Source organism: Cherax quadricarinatus, chromosome 4 (genome assembly GCF_038502225.1).
Source record: "Cherax quadricarinatus isolate ZL_2023a chromosome 4, ASM3850222v1, whole genome shotgun sequence".
Taxonomy (NCBI): domain Eukaryota; kingdom Metazoa; phylum Arthropoda; class Malacostraca; order Decapoda; family Parastacidae; genus Cherax; species Cherax quadricarinatus.
The window spans coordinates 71118165-71135664 of NC_091295.1; the positions used below are offsets into that span (position 1 = coordinate 71118165).

At 42.7% G+C, this 17500-nt stretch overlaps 1 protein-coding gene across 1 annotated transcript in view; it reads right to left on the reverse strand.

Moving 5' to 3' along the window:
• Nucleotides 1–13256: 13256 nt before the first annotated feature.
• LOC138854424 (serine-threonine kinase receptor-associated protein-like) overlaps nucleotides 13257–17500 on the reverse strand; it is a 14747-nt gene continuing 10503 nt past the window's right edge. The window contains exon 2 of the mRNA XM_070097623.1: nucleotides 13257–14164. Within this exon, the coding sequence (XP_069953724.1) occupies nucleotides 13834–14164 (331 nt within the window). The 3' untranslated portion in view covers nucleotides 13257–13833. The remainder of the gene's footprint in view (nucleotides 14165–17500) is intronic.

The following is a 17500-nucleotide window of genomic DNA, read 5'->3' on the forward strand; positions in this document are numbered from 1 at the left end:
ACATTCCATAAAGAAAAAGAAAGAGAAGATGTAAACTAGAAAGAGAGAGATGTTCCCTATACAGACGAAGGCGAAGAGTCACAGAGCTGCTGAGTGGGGCCAATATATCTGAAATACGAAGGGAGGCACTAGTCAATGAAATTGCAAACAGTATCGAACTTAAGCTGAAGGAATCTTATAGGAGACAAGAATCACAGGAAGAACTAAAAGCCATAAAGCAAATTGAAAAAAAAAAAAAATACTTCTTCTCTTATGCCAAATCTAAGGGAAAAAGCAACATCCAGTATTGGGCCCCTGCTTAAATGGGATGGGACATACACAGATGACAGCCAAGAAATGAGTGAGATACTGAAGTCCCAATATGACTCAGTGTTCAGTGAGCCACTGCCCAGACTAAGGGTTGACAATCCAAATGAATTTTTATGAACAAAACCCAAAATTTGGTCATCCCAAAAATCTTGGATATCATCCTAACTCCACAAGACTTTGAAGAGGCAATTAATGACATGCCCATGCACTCTGCCCCAGGCCCAGACTCGTGGAACTCCGTGTTCATCAAGAATTGCAAGAAGCCCCTATCACGTGCCTTCAGCACTTAATGGAGAGGGAGCATGAACACAAGGGTCATCCCACACACACTAAAAGCAACAGACATAACCCTACTCCACAAAGGTGGCAGAAAAGCAATTGCAAAGAACTACAGACCGATAGCACTAACATTCCATATCATAAAAATCTTTGAAAGGGTTCTAAGAAGCAAGATAGCCAACCACCTAGATACCCATCAATTACACAACCCAGGGCAACATGGGTTTAGAGCAGGTCGCTCCTGCCTGTCCCAACTACTGGACCACTATGACAAGGTCCTGGATGCTGTAGAGGATAAACAAAATACAGATGTAATGTACACAGACTTTGCAAAAGCTTTCGACAAGTGTGACCATGGTGTAATAACGCATAAAATGCATGATAAAGGAATAACAGGAAACGTTGGTAGATGGATCTATAACTTCCTGATAAATAGAACACAAAGAGTAATAGTAAACAGAGTAAAGTCCGAGGTAGCAACGGTGAAAAGCTCTGTTCCACAAGGTACTGTACTCGCTCCCATTCTATTCCTCATCCTCATTTCTGACTCAGAGATGTAAACCATTGCTTCATGTCTTCCTTTGCGGATGACACCCGGATTACCATTGCAGTGACCACCATCGGAGACACTGCGAGACTCCAAGTGGACATCAACCAAATCTTCAAATGGGCCACTCAAAATAATGTGAAGTTCAACAAGGAGAAATTTCAACTACTCAGATATGGGAAATTTGAAGAAATTAAAATGTGTCAGGGTATAAAACAAATTTTAACCACACAGTAAAGCGGAAAATTAATGTGAAGGACCTGCAAGTGATAACGTCAGAGGATCTCGCCTTCAAAGACCACAACAATGTATCTACCTCATCCGCTAGGAAAATGATAGGATGGATAATGAGAACCTTCAAAACTAGGGACGCCAAGCCCATGATGATTCTCTTCAAATCGCTTGTGCTCTCTAGGCTGGAATACTGCTGTACACTAACGGCCCCCTTCAAGGCTGGCGACATTGCAGACCTGGAGAGTGTACAAAGAACTTTCATGGCACACATAAGTGCGATAAGGCACCTAAACTACTGGGAACGGTTGAAGGTCCTTGATCTGTATTCCCTCGAACGCAGGCGAGAGAGATACATGATAATATACACTTGGAAGGTCCTGGAGGGATTGGTACCAAACCTGCACACGAAAATCACTCCATATGAAAGCAAAAGACTCGGCAGGAGATGCAACATTCCCCCGATGAAAAGCAGGGGTGCCACGAGTACACTGAGAGACAACACAATAAGTGTCTGGGGCCCAAGACTGTTCAGTTGCCTCCCAGCATACATACGGGGGATTACCAATAGACCCCTGGCTGTCTTCAAGAAGGCACTGGACAGGCACCTAAAGTCAGTACCTGACCAACCGGGCTGTGGTTCGTACGTCAGCTTGCGTGTGGCCTGCAGTAACAGCCTGGTAGATCAGCAGACCCTGATCCACCATGAGGCCTGGTCTTAACCCCTTGACTGTCGCAACCCCCAATCCTGAGGTGTCTCCTGGTGTCGCAAAATTTCAAAAAAAACAAAAAAAAAATTTTTTTCTTATGAAATGATAGAGAATCTTTTCCCAATTGTAATGACACCAAAAAAAACGAATTTTGATGGAAAACTGACGGAATTATGCTCTCGCGAAGTTAGCGACCTCAGCGATATTTACAAATAGGCGATTTTGCCCACTTTGAGCCCTATTTTCGGCTAATTCCATTGTTCCAGTCGACCAAACTCATAGCTATTTCTTTAGAACTCCATTTTTTCTATCGATTGAGTACAAGAAACTGCCCATTTACCGATTTCAACTACCCAATAATGTGGTCAGAAATTTGCAATTTGGCCAATTTCACGAAAATTAAAAAATATGACAATTTCAAAATAAGGTCCAGAATGAACAATGCAGACATTCCTGGCTCTAAAATAACATTTTCTTTGTTCATCAGTCATGTCTCCAGGCCCCTCTGATATTACTCTTGCTTTCTATTTTGAATTTTTATTCAAACAAAAAATAGAAGATTTACTATTATGCAGACTACTGCAATACTGTAATAATTGTATAAATAACATCAACCCATTCATGACTGCATATTAGAATGGCTAGTTGGACATTTATTGGACAATGGCATCATTTGTTTACTTTTGAACATTGGCAAAAATCAAACATTTCCCCTACTTTGAGCTCCATTTCTAGGTTCTTTTTATAGTAAAATCAATCAAAATCACCTCTATTTCTATAATATGTTTTCCATTCTATCAAATGAGACCAAGAAAACGAGAATACAACCATAAATACTATACGAAAATAGACCACAAAGTCGGCATTTTAATTAAAAAAAACGGTCGGAGTTTTTTTTTTCTCATTATGCACTGCGTGCTCCAAAAAAACACGGTGGGCCTACCAGCTTTCTCCTTTTTTTCTCATTATGCACTGCATACTGCAGGATTTTTTTTTATATGGTGCACACTGACCCATTCTCTCATATGCGGGCCTACCAGATTTCTCCTGCTTGATTTGAAGTATATACGAGTACAGTGGTCCCTCGCTTTTCGTAGTTCTCGGCAATCGTAAATTTCGCCAATCATAGGGGTATTTTCGTATAAACATGGACTCGCTTTTCATAGGTTGACTCGCGAATAGTAGTTCGTCCGGGACGCGTACACACGGTGTGAGCCGGGGAGGCCTCCCTACCCAGCCAGTCTGGCATTGTTTACCAGTGAGTGAAGGTCCCCTCAAGTGCTCCTACGAAATATTTCATAATATTCCACTCATTTTAGTGCTTGCAAGTACTAAATAAGCTACCATGGCTCCAAAGAAAGCTCCTAGTGCCAAGCCTGTGGTAAAGAAGGTGAGAAATATGTACAGTGACAAAGTCTTGGGCCATTTTAGGGAAGTGTTAAAGAGACGCCAGAAACAGAGCTCTCTCCACAGTTACTTTGCGAGACAGGACTAGAGTGACTCTCAAGGTGGTCCTAGTGGCATTAAGAAACAGAGAAGAGAAGCAACCCCAGAGAAGCAATTGGTACCTGAGGTGTTGCTGGAAGGGGATTCCCCTTCCAAACTGTAAACAATCCAATCTCTCTCCTCCTCCAGTCTCCCATACACTAAGAAGAATCTCCAATAAAGGTAAGTGTTATGCTGTTAATGTTTCATTCATCATTTCCCATTGTATTGTTTATGTACTACATGTATATTTCATGTAAAAAATTTTTTTGTTTTAATACTTCTGGGTGTCAGGAACGGATTAATTGTATTTACATTATTTCTTATGGGGAAAATTGATTCGCAAATCGTAAATTTCGTTTATAGTAGCTCCTCCAGGAACGGATTAATTACGAAAAACGAGGGACCACTGTATATATGTGTGGAATATCAGGTATGCTTCCCTACTCTTTGCCGGGGATGAGTCTTGGCATCTAACTCCCCCTATTAATCTCATACAACTAGTTTCACAAGTTTCTGTCTCTTGGGTCTCAGTCCTATCTAACCAGAAAACTATGTATGATGGTTTGTTTCCACCATGTCCTTGCCTAAACCATTCCACTTCTTGACCATACTGAGGCTGAAGCACTACTTCCTAATAGCTCTCGACTTATTTGCATCTTTAACTTTCAGTTGTGTGTGGTGCTTGCTTCCCTAGTGGCTGTATAAGCACTGCACTCAGAAAATGGTGTGTGTGTATATTTACATTTATATTAAGTACACCCCTTAGTCCTTGTGGCTTAGCACTTCATTTTGATTATAATAATAATAATAATTAAGTACACCCTGCCTCGGTGGGAGACGGCCGACTTGTTGAAAAAAAAAAAAAATTAAGTACATAGACTGCTGGGATGAGGAATAATTAGCATGCACATCAGTGTTACCAAAAAACTCAATATTTTTTATTTTTCTATAATGTTCCAACATCTTAAAATTCTCAGACTGAAATGACAGTGATGCTTATTTTTGAACAGAATCACTCCCTTTGAGAAGCCACCTGCAAGTCTCAGGCTAGTTCTGTTTTGCATTCTATGAAAAAATATTTGTTTGCAAACTTCTCAAAGGTGGAAATGGACAAAGGGAATCAAGATCTGGATTCTGAATGAATAGTGAACACTTTCTATGCTGAGGGCCCATGCTCAGCTGAAGAGGGCCTGTGTAGTACATCTGGGCAACAGCCCACAATTGCAGGGACAGAATTGTAATAGGGCATGCACATTACATCATGAGGTAATGACAAATCATTATTAGGGAGCAGATAGGGTATTAACACATGAGCTCTGTTTAAAATGGTGTGGTGGGATGGATGAGAAAACAGGATGGAGCACATCTCAGAATGTAGCAACTTTAATCTGTATTATTTAAAACACTAGAAAACAATGAACATTAACATTTTAAACTTGCTGATATCCATATTATATACTGTTATTATTACCACCATTTTATCTTTAACCCTTTCAATGTCCGTCAAGTAGACGTATGTTACTGATGCTAGGGTCCATCACATGGATCTGTCATAAGCTCAGCTCATTCAGAGAAATTACGAGCATTAAATTTTGGCTTGGATACGAGACAATGGATCTGTGTAGTGTGTGCACAGTATAAAAAAAATCCTGCCTCATACGGAACATAATAGGAAAAGCAAAATTCTGACCTTGTGTTTAGTTGAAAATAGTGAATTTGAGGCATTTTACAGGACAGTTTTTGAGGCATTTTGTAGGACAGTTTTTATGGCTACTGGCTATTTCTTGGTATCATTTGATAGAATGGAAGACATACTACTGAAATAGAGATGATTTTAGTTGGTTCCAGGACCAGGAGTAGCTTGACATCAGTCTCAAATAGCAAAAATATTTGATTTTTTGCCTGTTTTCCTGAGAATGGTTAAGGCCTTCCCTGCATCCCTAGTCTGTTTTGTGTGTTTTTACTAGGTCTGATTAAATTGTTGGAATGCTGTTAACCATAGCCAATCATTCCTGGTTATATTTTTATTATCTGAGAGATAGGGTAAATCTTTGATTTTTTGCTATGAATTCAAAATGTAAGGAAGTGTAATATAGGAGAGGTTAGGGGACATGACTCATGTAAAGAGGAGATGTTGTTTTGGTGCCTTGAATGTATACAGCATTTATTTTGGACTGTTTTTAAATTGAATTTTTTTTTCTGTAAAATTGGCCAAATTACTGACTTCCGTGCACTTTATAAAGCAGTTTAAATAGTTGAATGGGCGGCAGCTTCTTGTGCTCATTTATTAGAATGGAAGATATACTAGCAAAATAGTTTAGAATCTGGTAGAGTTGAGCATTGGAATTGGCTTAAAATAGGACTGTATTGGCAAAATTGCCAATGAGTAAATTACACAGACCGCTCCTAACTTTGTGATTATTATTATTATTATAATCAAAAAGAATCGCTAAGCCACAAGGGCTATACAGCGCTGCAGGGTAGGGAAGGAAGCGAGGGTATTGGGCGGCAGAAGGGGGGAGGGATGATCAGTAGGTTACAGAAAACAGCGGGGCAGGGGATAGTGCGGGGGTAGAGGGTAGCAAGAGATTGAGGTAGAAAGGGCTGAAGGTATCATCAGAGTTTGTGAAGTAAGTCAGTTGTTGTCAAAAAGTCAATGAGAGAGTCCGGATGAAAGGTGGGTCCATCAGCGAGAAGGGAAGGTAAAGAGAGAGCAGCGGAGCGAAGACGACGTTGGAGGTAAATTCTGCGTGCTCGTTGATAAAGTGGGCAGTCTAACAGAATGTGGCTGACCGATAATGGAACCTGACAATTCTCACAGAGAGGAGCAGGGCGCCTCTCCATGAGATATCCATGAGTAAGACGAGTATGGCCAATGCGAAGACGGGAGAGAGTAGTCTCCCAACCTCGACACTGGTGACAAGAAGACGGCCAGTAACCTATACTCGGTTTAATAGATTGAAGTTTGTTACCGAGCAGAGTAGACCAACGTTGTTGCCAACGGGTGTGAAGGTGGGTAGCTATTGCAGCAAAATAGTCCGTAAATGGAACACCTCTATATGAAACTGGTAGGTCATGTACTGCTGACCGCGCAGCAGTGTCTGCCTGTTCATTGCCCTGTACGTCAACATGACCAGGGACCCAACAAAAAACAATATCTTTATGCTTGGTAGAGATGCGGCGTAGCCAAAGTTGGATACGGAGGACTAAGGGGTGAGGTGTATCAAATTTCTGTATAGCCTGTAAAGCACTAAGGGAGTCTGAGACAACCACAAATGATGACACAGGCATAGATGCAATACGGATAAGTGCTGCAAGAATGGCATACAATTCAGCAGTAAAGATACTAGCCGAAGATAGTAAATGCCCTCGTACGACGCTGTCCGGAAACACTGCTGCGAATCCTACGCCGTCAGAAGACTTAGAGCCATCTGTGTACACTGCAATGGCATGAGAATGAGAGTGGAAGTGGTCAAGAAAAAGAGAGCGGGAAGCTACCGTAGACAGTTGGGCTTTCGAGCAAGGGAGTGAGAAAGAACAGACTCGAACAGCTGGAACTTCCCAGGGGGGTAGGGAAAAGTGAGATGCTACATGAACATAGAAAGGTGGTAATTGAAGAGAAGACAAGAGCGAATGTAGGCGAAGAGAGAAGGGACGGAGCAAACAGGGGCGGCGAACAAATAAAGAATGTCTACTAATATCGGTGACCATTCTATAAATGGAAGGATTGCGGAGATCATGAGAGCGTACATAGTAGCGAAGGCAATGGGCATCACGGCGATCGGATAAGGATGGAACGTTCGCTTCTGCATAGAGGCTCTCAACAGGGGAAGAGCGAAAAGCACCAAGGCATAAACGTAATCCTTGGTGATGAATGGGGTTAAGGCTAGAGAGAGTAGCAGGAGAGGCCGCTGAATAGATCTGGTCACCATAATCAAGTTTCGATAAAATGAGGGTGGAATGTAGGCGAAGGAGAGTTCGACGATCAGCTCCCCATGAAAGATGAGCAAGGGTTTTAAGAAGGTTCAGCCGGCTGTGACAAGTTGCCTTCAGAGAGGTAATGTGAGGTTTCCAGGATAACCTACGGTCAAAGAGGAGGCCTAGAAACCTGACTGTATCACGTTCAGGGATACGGGAGCCATAGAGGTACAAAGGATGATCGGAGATGACAGAGCGTCTAGTGAAAGTAATTTGGTGAGTTTTGGTACTGGAAAATTTAAACCCATGTGTGGTGGCCCAATTGGAAACACGGTCGACCGCATGCTGGAGAGAAACTGTAATGAGGTGACAGTCAGCGCCTGCACAGGCAATAGCGAAGTCATCAACATAGAGTGATGACCAAATATTGGATGGAAGACTAGAGGCCAAATCATTTATAGCAAGGAGAAAAAGTGTTGTGCTCAGAACACATCCCTGGGGGACACCTTCAGCTTGGATAAAGTCCGGGGAGAGCACATTATTAACCCGAACACGGAAATGTCTGTCAGTTAAAAAGTTCTTAAGGAAGGATGGTAGATTGCCTCGAAGGCCTAAGGAGTGGGCTTGGGCCAAAATATTATACCTCCAAGTTGTGTCATATGCCTTCTCAAGGTCAAAAAATATGGCAATAACTGAGTGGTTATTCGCAAAGGCATTACGAACATACGTATCCAAGCGTAGTAAGGGGTCTATGGTAGAACGGCCCTTACGAAAGCCATATTGACGAGTGGAGAGACTGTTGTGTGTCTCTAAATACCACACTAAACGTCTATTTACCAGGCGTTCCATCACTTTGCAAACTGCACTGGTAAGAGCAATGGGACGATAGTGGGAGGCTTCATGTCCCGTAGTACCCGGTTTGCGGAAAGGGAGAACAATGGCAGATTTCCACAGCTGTGGAAGAACTCCTTGTGACCAAATAAGATTGAAAAGGCATAATAGGACTGCAAGGGCTGACTGATGTAAATGTTGTAGCATACGAATATGAATGTCGTCGGGCCCAGCTGCCGATGATCGGCAAGCTGAGAGTGTTGCCTCCAGTTCCTGAAGTGTAAAAGGCACATTATACTGTTCTTCTCTGAGAGAAGAAAAGTCCAAGGGTGCTAACTCTCTGGCAGACTTTGAGGAAAGAAACGAGGGGCATAGATGGAGCCCCTGAGAAATACGGACCAGATGATTGCCAATTTCATTGGCAACATCTAGTGGGTTTGCTATATCAACACCGGCAACCCGCAGAACAGGAGCCGGGTCAGGAGAATATTTACCACTCAGTTTTCGTACTTTTTTCCAGACTGCACTCATAGAGGAAGCAGAGGTGATGGTGGAGACATAATCTCGCCAGCAAGTGCGTTTAGCATCACGGATGACACGGCGAGCGATCGCACGCTTCTGCTTAAAATCAAGAAGTCTCTCCGTGGTTCTATTGTACCGGTACCTGCCCCACGCAGCGCGTTTCAAACGTACTGCACGAGCACAAGCAGGAGACCACCAAGGCACGCATTTCTGAGAATGCCTGCCCGAAGTTTGGGGTATAGAATGAGAAGCTGCGGTTAAAACGGAGGACGAGAAGAGGTGTAAAAGCTCATCAATGGAGGACGAAGAAGGAACCTCACTAAAAACAGTTAGTTGTGAGTAAAGGTTCCAATTTGCCTGATCAAATTGCCAGCGTGGGTTACGAAGAGGTGGTGAATATGAAGGGGAAGTAAGAATGATTGGGAAATGATCGCTGTCATGTAAATCCGGGAGAACAGACCAGGTGAAGTCTAATGCGGTGGAGGAAGAGCAGACTGAGAGATCGATGCAAGAGAGAGTATGAGTCCGAGGATCAAAATGGGTGTGAGTACCTGTATTTAAAACATGGAGGGGGTGGGTAGCAAGAAAAGCCTCTAACTGAATGCCACGGGAATCACAGTGAGACCCCCCAGAGGAAATGATGGGCATTAAAATCGCCAAGTAACAGAAGTGGTGGCAGTAATGACGAAACAAGAAAGGCAATATCCGGGATAGATAATGCCCGAGAAGGAGAGAGATACAAAGAACAGAGTGTATACCACCTATGCAAGTGGATACGGGCTGCTGTGTAATGCAGCGAAGTATGAACAAATAGCTGATGGTACGGAATATCAGTGCATAGAAGAAGGGCACTTTCATTAAAGGTCCCATCAGGAAAAGGATCTGAAGAATACAATAAATTATAGCCTGAGATGGGATAGATAACAGCAGAGTGTAATTTTGGTTCCTGTAAGCAAACACCAACAGGGGAAAACTGGGAGAGCAACATCTGAAGCTCACCCCAATTACCCCTGAGGCCGCATATATTCCACTGTAAATAGGCCATGATTGGCAACGATAAAGATACCTGTAATCCACAGGTAAGGGTTCCTACGGACTAGAGGGGTTAGAAAAGTCCACATGTGGAGGCAGCGGAGAACATTCAAGCAGCGAAGGAATGGTGCGTTGTGAAGAAAGGAGTTGCGCAGATGGAGAAGAGGAAAGAGAAGGAACAGAGGGTGGATCAGTGTCCATTGATGGTTTGGTCTCTGCAATATATTCAGAGATTGCTTCAAGTGTTTCGGAGTTCAGAGACGTCATATGGGAGACAATATTGGAGATGGAAGGAGGAGGAGTTTGAGTCAAGATCGGAGCTGTAATGGACTGTACCAAGGTAGAGGGGGGCGAAAGGGTGGAGGGAACTGGAGAAGTGTGGGAGGGGACAGAAGAGGCAGAAACCTGGGAGGTGGCAGAAGAGGAAAAACTTGGGAGGGGACAGTGGAGAAAGGCACAGTACGAGGAGGAGGATGAGCCTCCATACTTGTAACAGAGCCAGTGAAAGGGGAAGACCCAGGTACAGAGACTGGGAAGGTAAAATGTGGAAGTGGATGAAGGGAAGGAGGGGTTAAAGGAGATTTTTTGGACCCCTGAGAAGTAGAGGGACAATTGGGAGGAGGTGTCGTACAAGGTCTTGTCGATACCGGGGTTTGTGAGAGAGAACACGAAGAAGTGAGGACAGACTGAGGAGTTGAAGTAGGGATGTCTGAGCCCAGGACAGCAAAAGAATTAGATACAGGAGTGACTATGGGACTGGCACCTGCAGAGGAGGCTGCAGATGTGACCTCAGAAGTGGGGGGACGCTTTGAAACACGAGAATAAGAAACACAGGGCAGTCTCCATTGGAGGCGGAGATGAGAAACCGCCATAGCATAAGGGAAACCTTCTGCCTCTTTGAGGCAACGAATTTCCCGCTCATTTAAGTAGACTTGGCAACGGCGAGAGTACGAAGGGTGAGCCTCATGACAATTAAGGCAAGAGGGAGTTCGACTGCAAGACGTATTAGAATGGTCATCGGCACCACAGACTGGGCATTCAGCTATAGATCTGCAATATTTTGCTGGGTGGCCAAATCGCCAGCAATTCCTACACTGCTGCGGTGTAGGGATTGCCTTCCGAACTTGTAACTGATGTCCTGCTACATAAACTGAGGATGGGAGTTCAGGGCTGTCAAAAGCTAAACGAGCCACAATGCAAGGGTATCGTCTTCGCACACGGGCAGGAAGAACATAAGTGTCTACCTTGAGAATTGGGAGATCTTGGAGTTCCAGCTGTTTGAGAATGTCAGTGCCACATGTCTGGAAATTCTGTTGGACTATGGTATGGGGCAGAATAACAGTAACACTACAAGAATTGAGGGAATGATGTTTTTCGATAGTGATAGGAATAGTATCGATATGTGAAAGAGAAAGATCATGAGCTTGGGTAGAATTCTGGACTGACTTTAGGTGCTTGTCCAGTGCCAGCTTGAAGACTGCCAGGGGTCTGTTGGTAATCCCCCTTATGTGTGCTGGGAGGCAGTTGAACAGTCTCGGGCCCCTGACACTTATTGTATGGTCTCTTAACGTGCTAGTGACACCCCTGCTTTTCATTGGGGGGATGGTGCATCGTCTGCCAAGTCTTTTGCTTTCGTAATGAGTGATTTTCGTGTGCAAGTTCGGTACTAGTCCCTCTAGGATTTTCCAGGTGTATATAATCATGTATCTCTCCCTCCTGCGTTCCAGGGAATACAGGTTTAGGAACCTCAAGCGCTCCCAATAATTGAGGTGTTTTATCTCCGTTATGCGCGCCGTGAAAGTTCTCTGTACATTTTCTAGGTCGGCAATTTCACCTGCCTTGAAAGGTGCTGTTAGTGTGCAGCAATATTCCAGCCTAGATAGAACAAGTGACCTGAAGAGTGTCATCATGGGCTTGGCCTCCCTAGTTTTGAAGGTTCGACTGTGATGACGCACATACCACTCTTAAGAGCATGAAAGGAAATATCTCTACCAACGTGGCGTAGGAGCGCTTTGCCAATACTGTGGTTGGAACGATAGGCAGTAGAAGAAGTCGGTCTTAATGTAAAGAATTTAGTCCATTGTGTGGTCTGAAACTGAGTGTGGAGAGGGACTGCATGACGTGTCGGTCTTTTCTGAGTAGAATGGGAAGGTAACGAAGTAACATCATCAGGAGATTGTCGTTGGCGTTTAGAAGTGGGACCAGAGTCAGTCCGACGTGGGACAGGCTTGTGATTCGAAAATTGCCGCACCGTAGAGGGAGAAGCCAGAAGCATAGTCAAAGGAGAGCGGAGGTCAGACAAATCGAAGGAGTCAGTCGAAACCCCAGCACCTGATGCGGGTGACGAAACAGCACCAGCAAGAGGTACAGGGGCCTTAGGAATGTCTGAAGAGTGGCCGAAAGACGAGGCGAGGTCAGAACGGGGTGCGGTAACAATAAGGGGCCCAGGAGTAGCGTGGTCATGGATCGGGTACTCCATGTTTAGGTTACTTCTTTCTTTTTGGTTTTAAGAAAAAAAAAGAAAGAAGCAAAGAAAATAAAAATAAAAAAAAGAATAAAAAAAGGGGGTACCGGGGAGGGATAGTTCCTAGGAGGAATGAAAGTGCCAGAAATCTCCCTCTGTGCCCAAGAAGACCTCAGCACCGCAAGTAGTGCAGATGTAGCATGGAACCCGTGCCATACCCCACCCATCATGCCAGTAAACCAGCAATTCGGGATAGCAACCTTACATCTGCCGAGCTACCTCGGTGGACAAAAGAGAGGGCGGCCGGATATCCGCCACAAAGCATACCTCCCTCAGCCACCACCCCCGGACTCCGAAAGGTGGCTTCCAGAGATACATCCGTCGCCCGAAGGACACCCAAAGCCACCCTCCGGGATACCAGAGAGGGATCGGGACATCCCCAGGCAATCCAGATTCCACGGCGAACTGAGCCACCGCCAAGAACCTCAACGGAATGGGATGGACCCCGGTACCCTTTCCCCTACCTAGGAACTAGCGTGCCTGTGGGAAAAAATCCCAAAGGCCAAAAAGGAAGGGCAAAAGGGAGGGGTGGGGAGGAGGAGGAGGAGGAAAGGAAAAAGGGGAAGATGGGATGGGGAAGGGGGGATTGGGGGGTAATTAGGTTCGGTCTGAGGAAGGAGACCGACAGGTCTAATTCCTCAGACCAAGAGCCTTTCACCACGCCAAGGAGCCGCCCTTGAAGAGGAGCTAAGGGTCCAAGTTATCTACCAGGAGGTCCCAACAACATAAATAATATGAAATAGTTTACCAAACACCTGAGGTACTGAGGGTTCCTGAAAACATTACATAATGTGTAGGGTCATTCACTTGCACCTCTTATCAGAAAGTATTTAAATTATGGTAGTATTCTTAATAAAAGGCAAGAAGCCCTCCCTAATATTTTAATTGTTTAACTTAGCTGTTATTCATTCATATTTACCTAAGGCACCAAGAATACAAAGTTATACCTGTACAGTATATGTTTAGAAATACTGTACTTAAAAGTAAATTAACTTAATGATAACCAGTATAAAACAATACACTATTTGCCATTCAAGATGTTGGGAGCTCAGTTATAAGTCAACCTGAGCTGGATTCCTTGATGGATTCTATACACAAGTATGTCAGGCAACAACTGCTTTATCAAGAGGATCACAGCTAAACAAAATCCCACAAAAATGATCACATTACTGTTATCATCTGCTGTTTACCTTTCGTATTTATATTATACAATAGAAAAATAATACTCTGTTAGTTATAAAATTTATCATCCCAATATTGTACTCAAATTTAAAGTTAACATGACTGTAAAGCTGATTAATGAAAAAATTAGCATTCATTAAAAATATAAATACAGTATACTGTATTACATATTCAGAGCACATTTAAAATGAAATTAATGTACATAGAAATTTAAATTAAAGTATTATTATGCAATGATCAAAAGCTTTGGCTTCAAAGAACTAAGCAGTAGCCTCTGGTTTAATGGGAATATTATTTTCATTTGGAGCATCTACACACTTCCAGAGTCCATATGTCTTGCCTACAGTTGTCTGCCAAAGTCGTAATGTGCCATCTTCACTTCCAGAGGCATAAAGCTCACCATCAGGACTAAATCTAACACAATGGACTGGACCAAAATGGCCTTTAAAAGATTCTATCTCCACATTAGTGTTGTAGTCAAATTTGTACATCTTAAAGTCTTCACCACCACAGATAAAAACAGAGCGATCTGGATGGAGAGAAGCAGAGTACACAGCTGTTGGGACGGTCACTTCACGATGAAGTTCTAACCTGAAACAGGTCAAAGAAAAAATATCAAATACTATTATGTAACAATACACATGCTTTTGCTCTTTAATAATGGACACATCAATGCGATTAACAAGTCCAAATACAACAGTATACATTCACCACTAAATGTTTTTCGGAACTGTCCATTTTAACCCGTAAAAGTCCAAACGTATATATACGTTCGCTACCCCAGTGCCCCGAATATTTTGAAAAATAATTTTTTTTTTTTTTAATGAAAATAAAGAGCACATTTTTCTAAGTGTTATAGGATAAAAAAAATTGGGTCAGTACTTACAGAGATATGAGGCCGAGAAGTTGGCACTGGATGCTCACGTGACAGCAACATGGAGTCCTGCCGCTTGCAGAAGTGTTTACCGATATACCTTTTTTTCTATTTTCATATTTTATACAATTTTTATGTTCTGATAATTACAATTTATAGTAGTTCTTGTCATTTTATAACTCGTCTTTGTTCTGACACTAGTATTAGGTAGTACTGAAATTGTACTCACATTGTCACAAACACACTGACAGGTGGACATTTACACCTGCCTTGGTCATTTACTATTTAGCATTGCTGGGATCTATAAATACTTTGTATTTATAGATCCCAGCAATGCTTCGGATATGTGGAAGTATATGAGGAGGAGGAAGAGGAGGAAGAAGAGGAAGAAGAGGAAGAAGAAGAGGAAGAAGAAGAGGAAGAAGAAGAGGAAGAAGAAGAAGAAGAAGAAGAAGAAGAAGAAGAGGAAGAAGAAGAGGAAGAAGAGGAAGAAGAAGAGGAAGAAGAAGAAGAGGAAGAGGAAGAAGAGGAAGAAGAAGAGGAAGATGAAGAGGAGGAAGAGGAGGAGGAGAAAGAGGAGAAAAAAATATAATAATAACTATACATGTAATAGTAAATTCCCTTGAAGCATGAAAAACTAAGTCCACCCCCGACAGTGACACGATAAGATGAGATAATATCTGATAAGAGCTGACGTTTGATGAGCATACTCGAGGGTGCAGTGATAACACTTGATAAGAAAAGATTAGAGGTGACGTTTGATGAGCATCTGCCCTCGCTTTGTTTTTGTTGGTACACAAACACATCAGTCTGTCTGTCAAGCTCCCTGTCTATCTGTCTATCCGTCTAGCTCTCTGTCTCAGAGAGAGCCACAAGACTGGGTCATCACATTTACTTATATCTTCAAGCAGAGTATAGCACTTTGGATTTTTTTGGGTTATCCTAGGTAATTTACACTATGTATACTTGTATTTGTGTGTACCTGTGAGGCAGAGATAGACAGATAGAAAGAGAGACATATAGACAGAGACAGAGAGACCGGCAGAGATAAACAGATACAGACAGACAAATGGAGATAGAGCCAGGCCACCAGCAGCCGGCCAGACACGCAGCTGGCCAGCCAGTCAGCCAGAATTGTTTCTCTTTACTTAGGGCATAGGTTATAAGACATTCTGAAAGGGTGTTGCACAAATGTTGCACATGGGTTATTATCGAGATTTTTTTATATTTCATCGACCACTTATGGCCACTTCCACCTCAAAGCCACTAAACTCAGGGTCAAAATCACTTTCCTCTTAAAATGGAAGAGTTAATATTACATGAAATCAGTGAATCCCAGGTGTTTGCCGTGTTGTTTGCTCTAGCTGGCACTCATTTGGACTGGTGCTCCCCCAAGGTACTAAGTGGTCCCAGATTTTTTTAAAACCGTGCACACTGAGTGTTAGGACCCATTCTATGTTGACAAGGCATCTCAGGCCAATCGTGCCAAATTTGAAGGCAGGAAAAATAAAACGTATATATACGTTTGGGGCACCAACAGTAAAAACGTATATATATACGTTTGGACCGTTTACGGGTTAAATACTGAGAAAATTAAATTGTTGTAAATATTATAACTTAAATATGTACTGTATCTTTCAAATCACTAAGCTCAAGTCAGAGGAGCTTAACCCCAGCAGAGGAAAGACTGATTAAATTAAAACTCTATTTACATCCTGTATGGGTGTGAAGCATGGGTGATAAATGTTGCAGCGAGGAGAAGGCGGAGGCAGTGGATATGTCATGTCTGAGGGCAATGTGTGGTGTGAATATAATGCAGAGAATTTGTAGTTTGGAAGTTAGGAGGAGGTGCGGGATTGCCAAAACTGTTGGCCAGAGGGCTGAGGAAGGGTTGTTGAGGTGGTTTGGACATGTAGAGAGAATGGAGCAAAACAGAATGACTTCAAGAGTGTATCAGTTTGCAGTGGAAGGAAGGCGGGGTAGGGGTTGGCCTAGGAAAGGTTGGAGGGAGAGGGTAAAGGAGGTTTTGTGTGCGAAGGGCTTGGACTTCCAGCGGGCATGCGTGAGCATGTTTGATAGGAATGAATGGAGACAAATGGTTTTTAATACTTGATGTGCTGTTGGAGTGTGAGCAAAGTAACATTTATGAAGGGGTTCAGGGAAACCGGCAGGCCGGACTTGAGTCCTGGAGTTGGGAAGTACAGTGCCTGCACTCTGAAGGAGGGGTGTTAATGTTGTAGTTTAAAAACTGTTGTGTAAAGCACCCTTCTGGCAAGACAGTGATGGAATGAATGATGGTGAAAGTTTTTCTTTTTCGGGCCACCCTGCCTTGGTGGGAATCGGCCAGTGTGTTAATAAAAAAAAAATAATCTACATACTTAAATAAATAAATACATATAGGCACTCCTCACTTAACAACCTACCTGTTTAATGACCACTCGGACTTACGACCAGCTCTCTGATCAGTATGCAAACTTAACTACTGTATAAACATATTAAAATTGTTATATATGGTGCAAAGGTGACATTAAAACAATATCTAATGATTTCTGACACAAACCCACTACCAGTACAGTATGCTCCTCACTTATTGATCAACTCGCTTAATGACCTAGTCATAGGAACAGAACTTGATTGTTAAGTGACGAGTGTCTGTATTTAACTGGTCCAAACGTATATATACGTTCACTACCCCGGTGCCCTGAATATTTTGAAAAATAAAAAATAATTTTTTTTAATGAAAATAAAGAGCACATTTTTCTAAGTGTTATAGAATAAAAAAAATTAGGGTCAGTACTTACATTGATATGAGGCCGAGAAGTTGGCACTGGATGCTCATGTGACAGCAACATTGAGTCCTGTCGCTTGCAGAAGTGTTGCGACATACATTTTTTTCTATTTTTCATATATTTTTATGTAATTTTTATATTCTGGTAATTACAATTTATAGTAGTTCTTGTCATTTCATAACCAATCTTTGTTCTGACACTAGTATTAGGTACTGAAATTGTCACAAACACACTGACAGGTGGACATTTACATCTGCCTTGGCC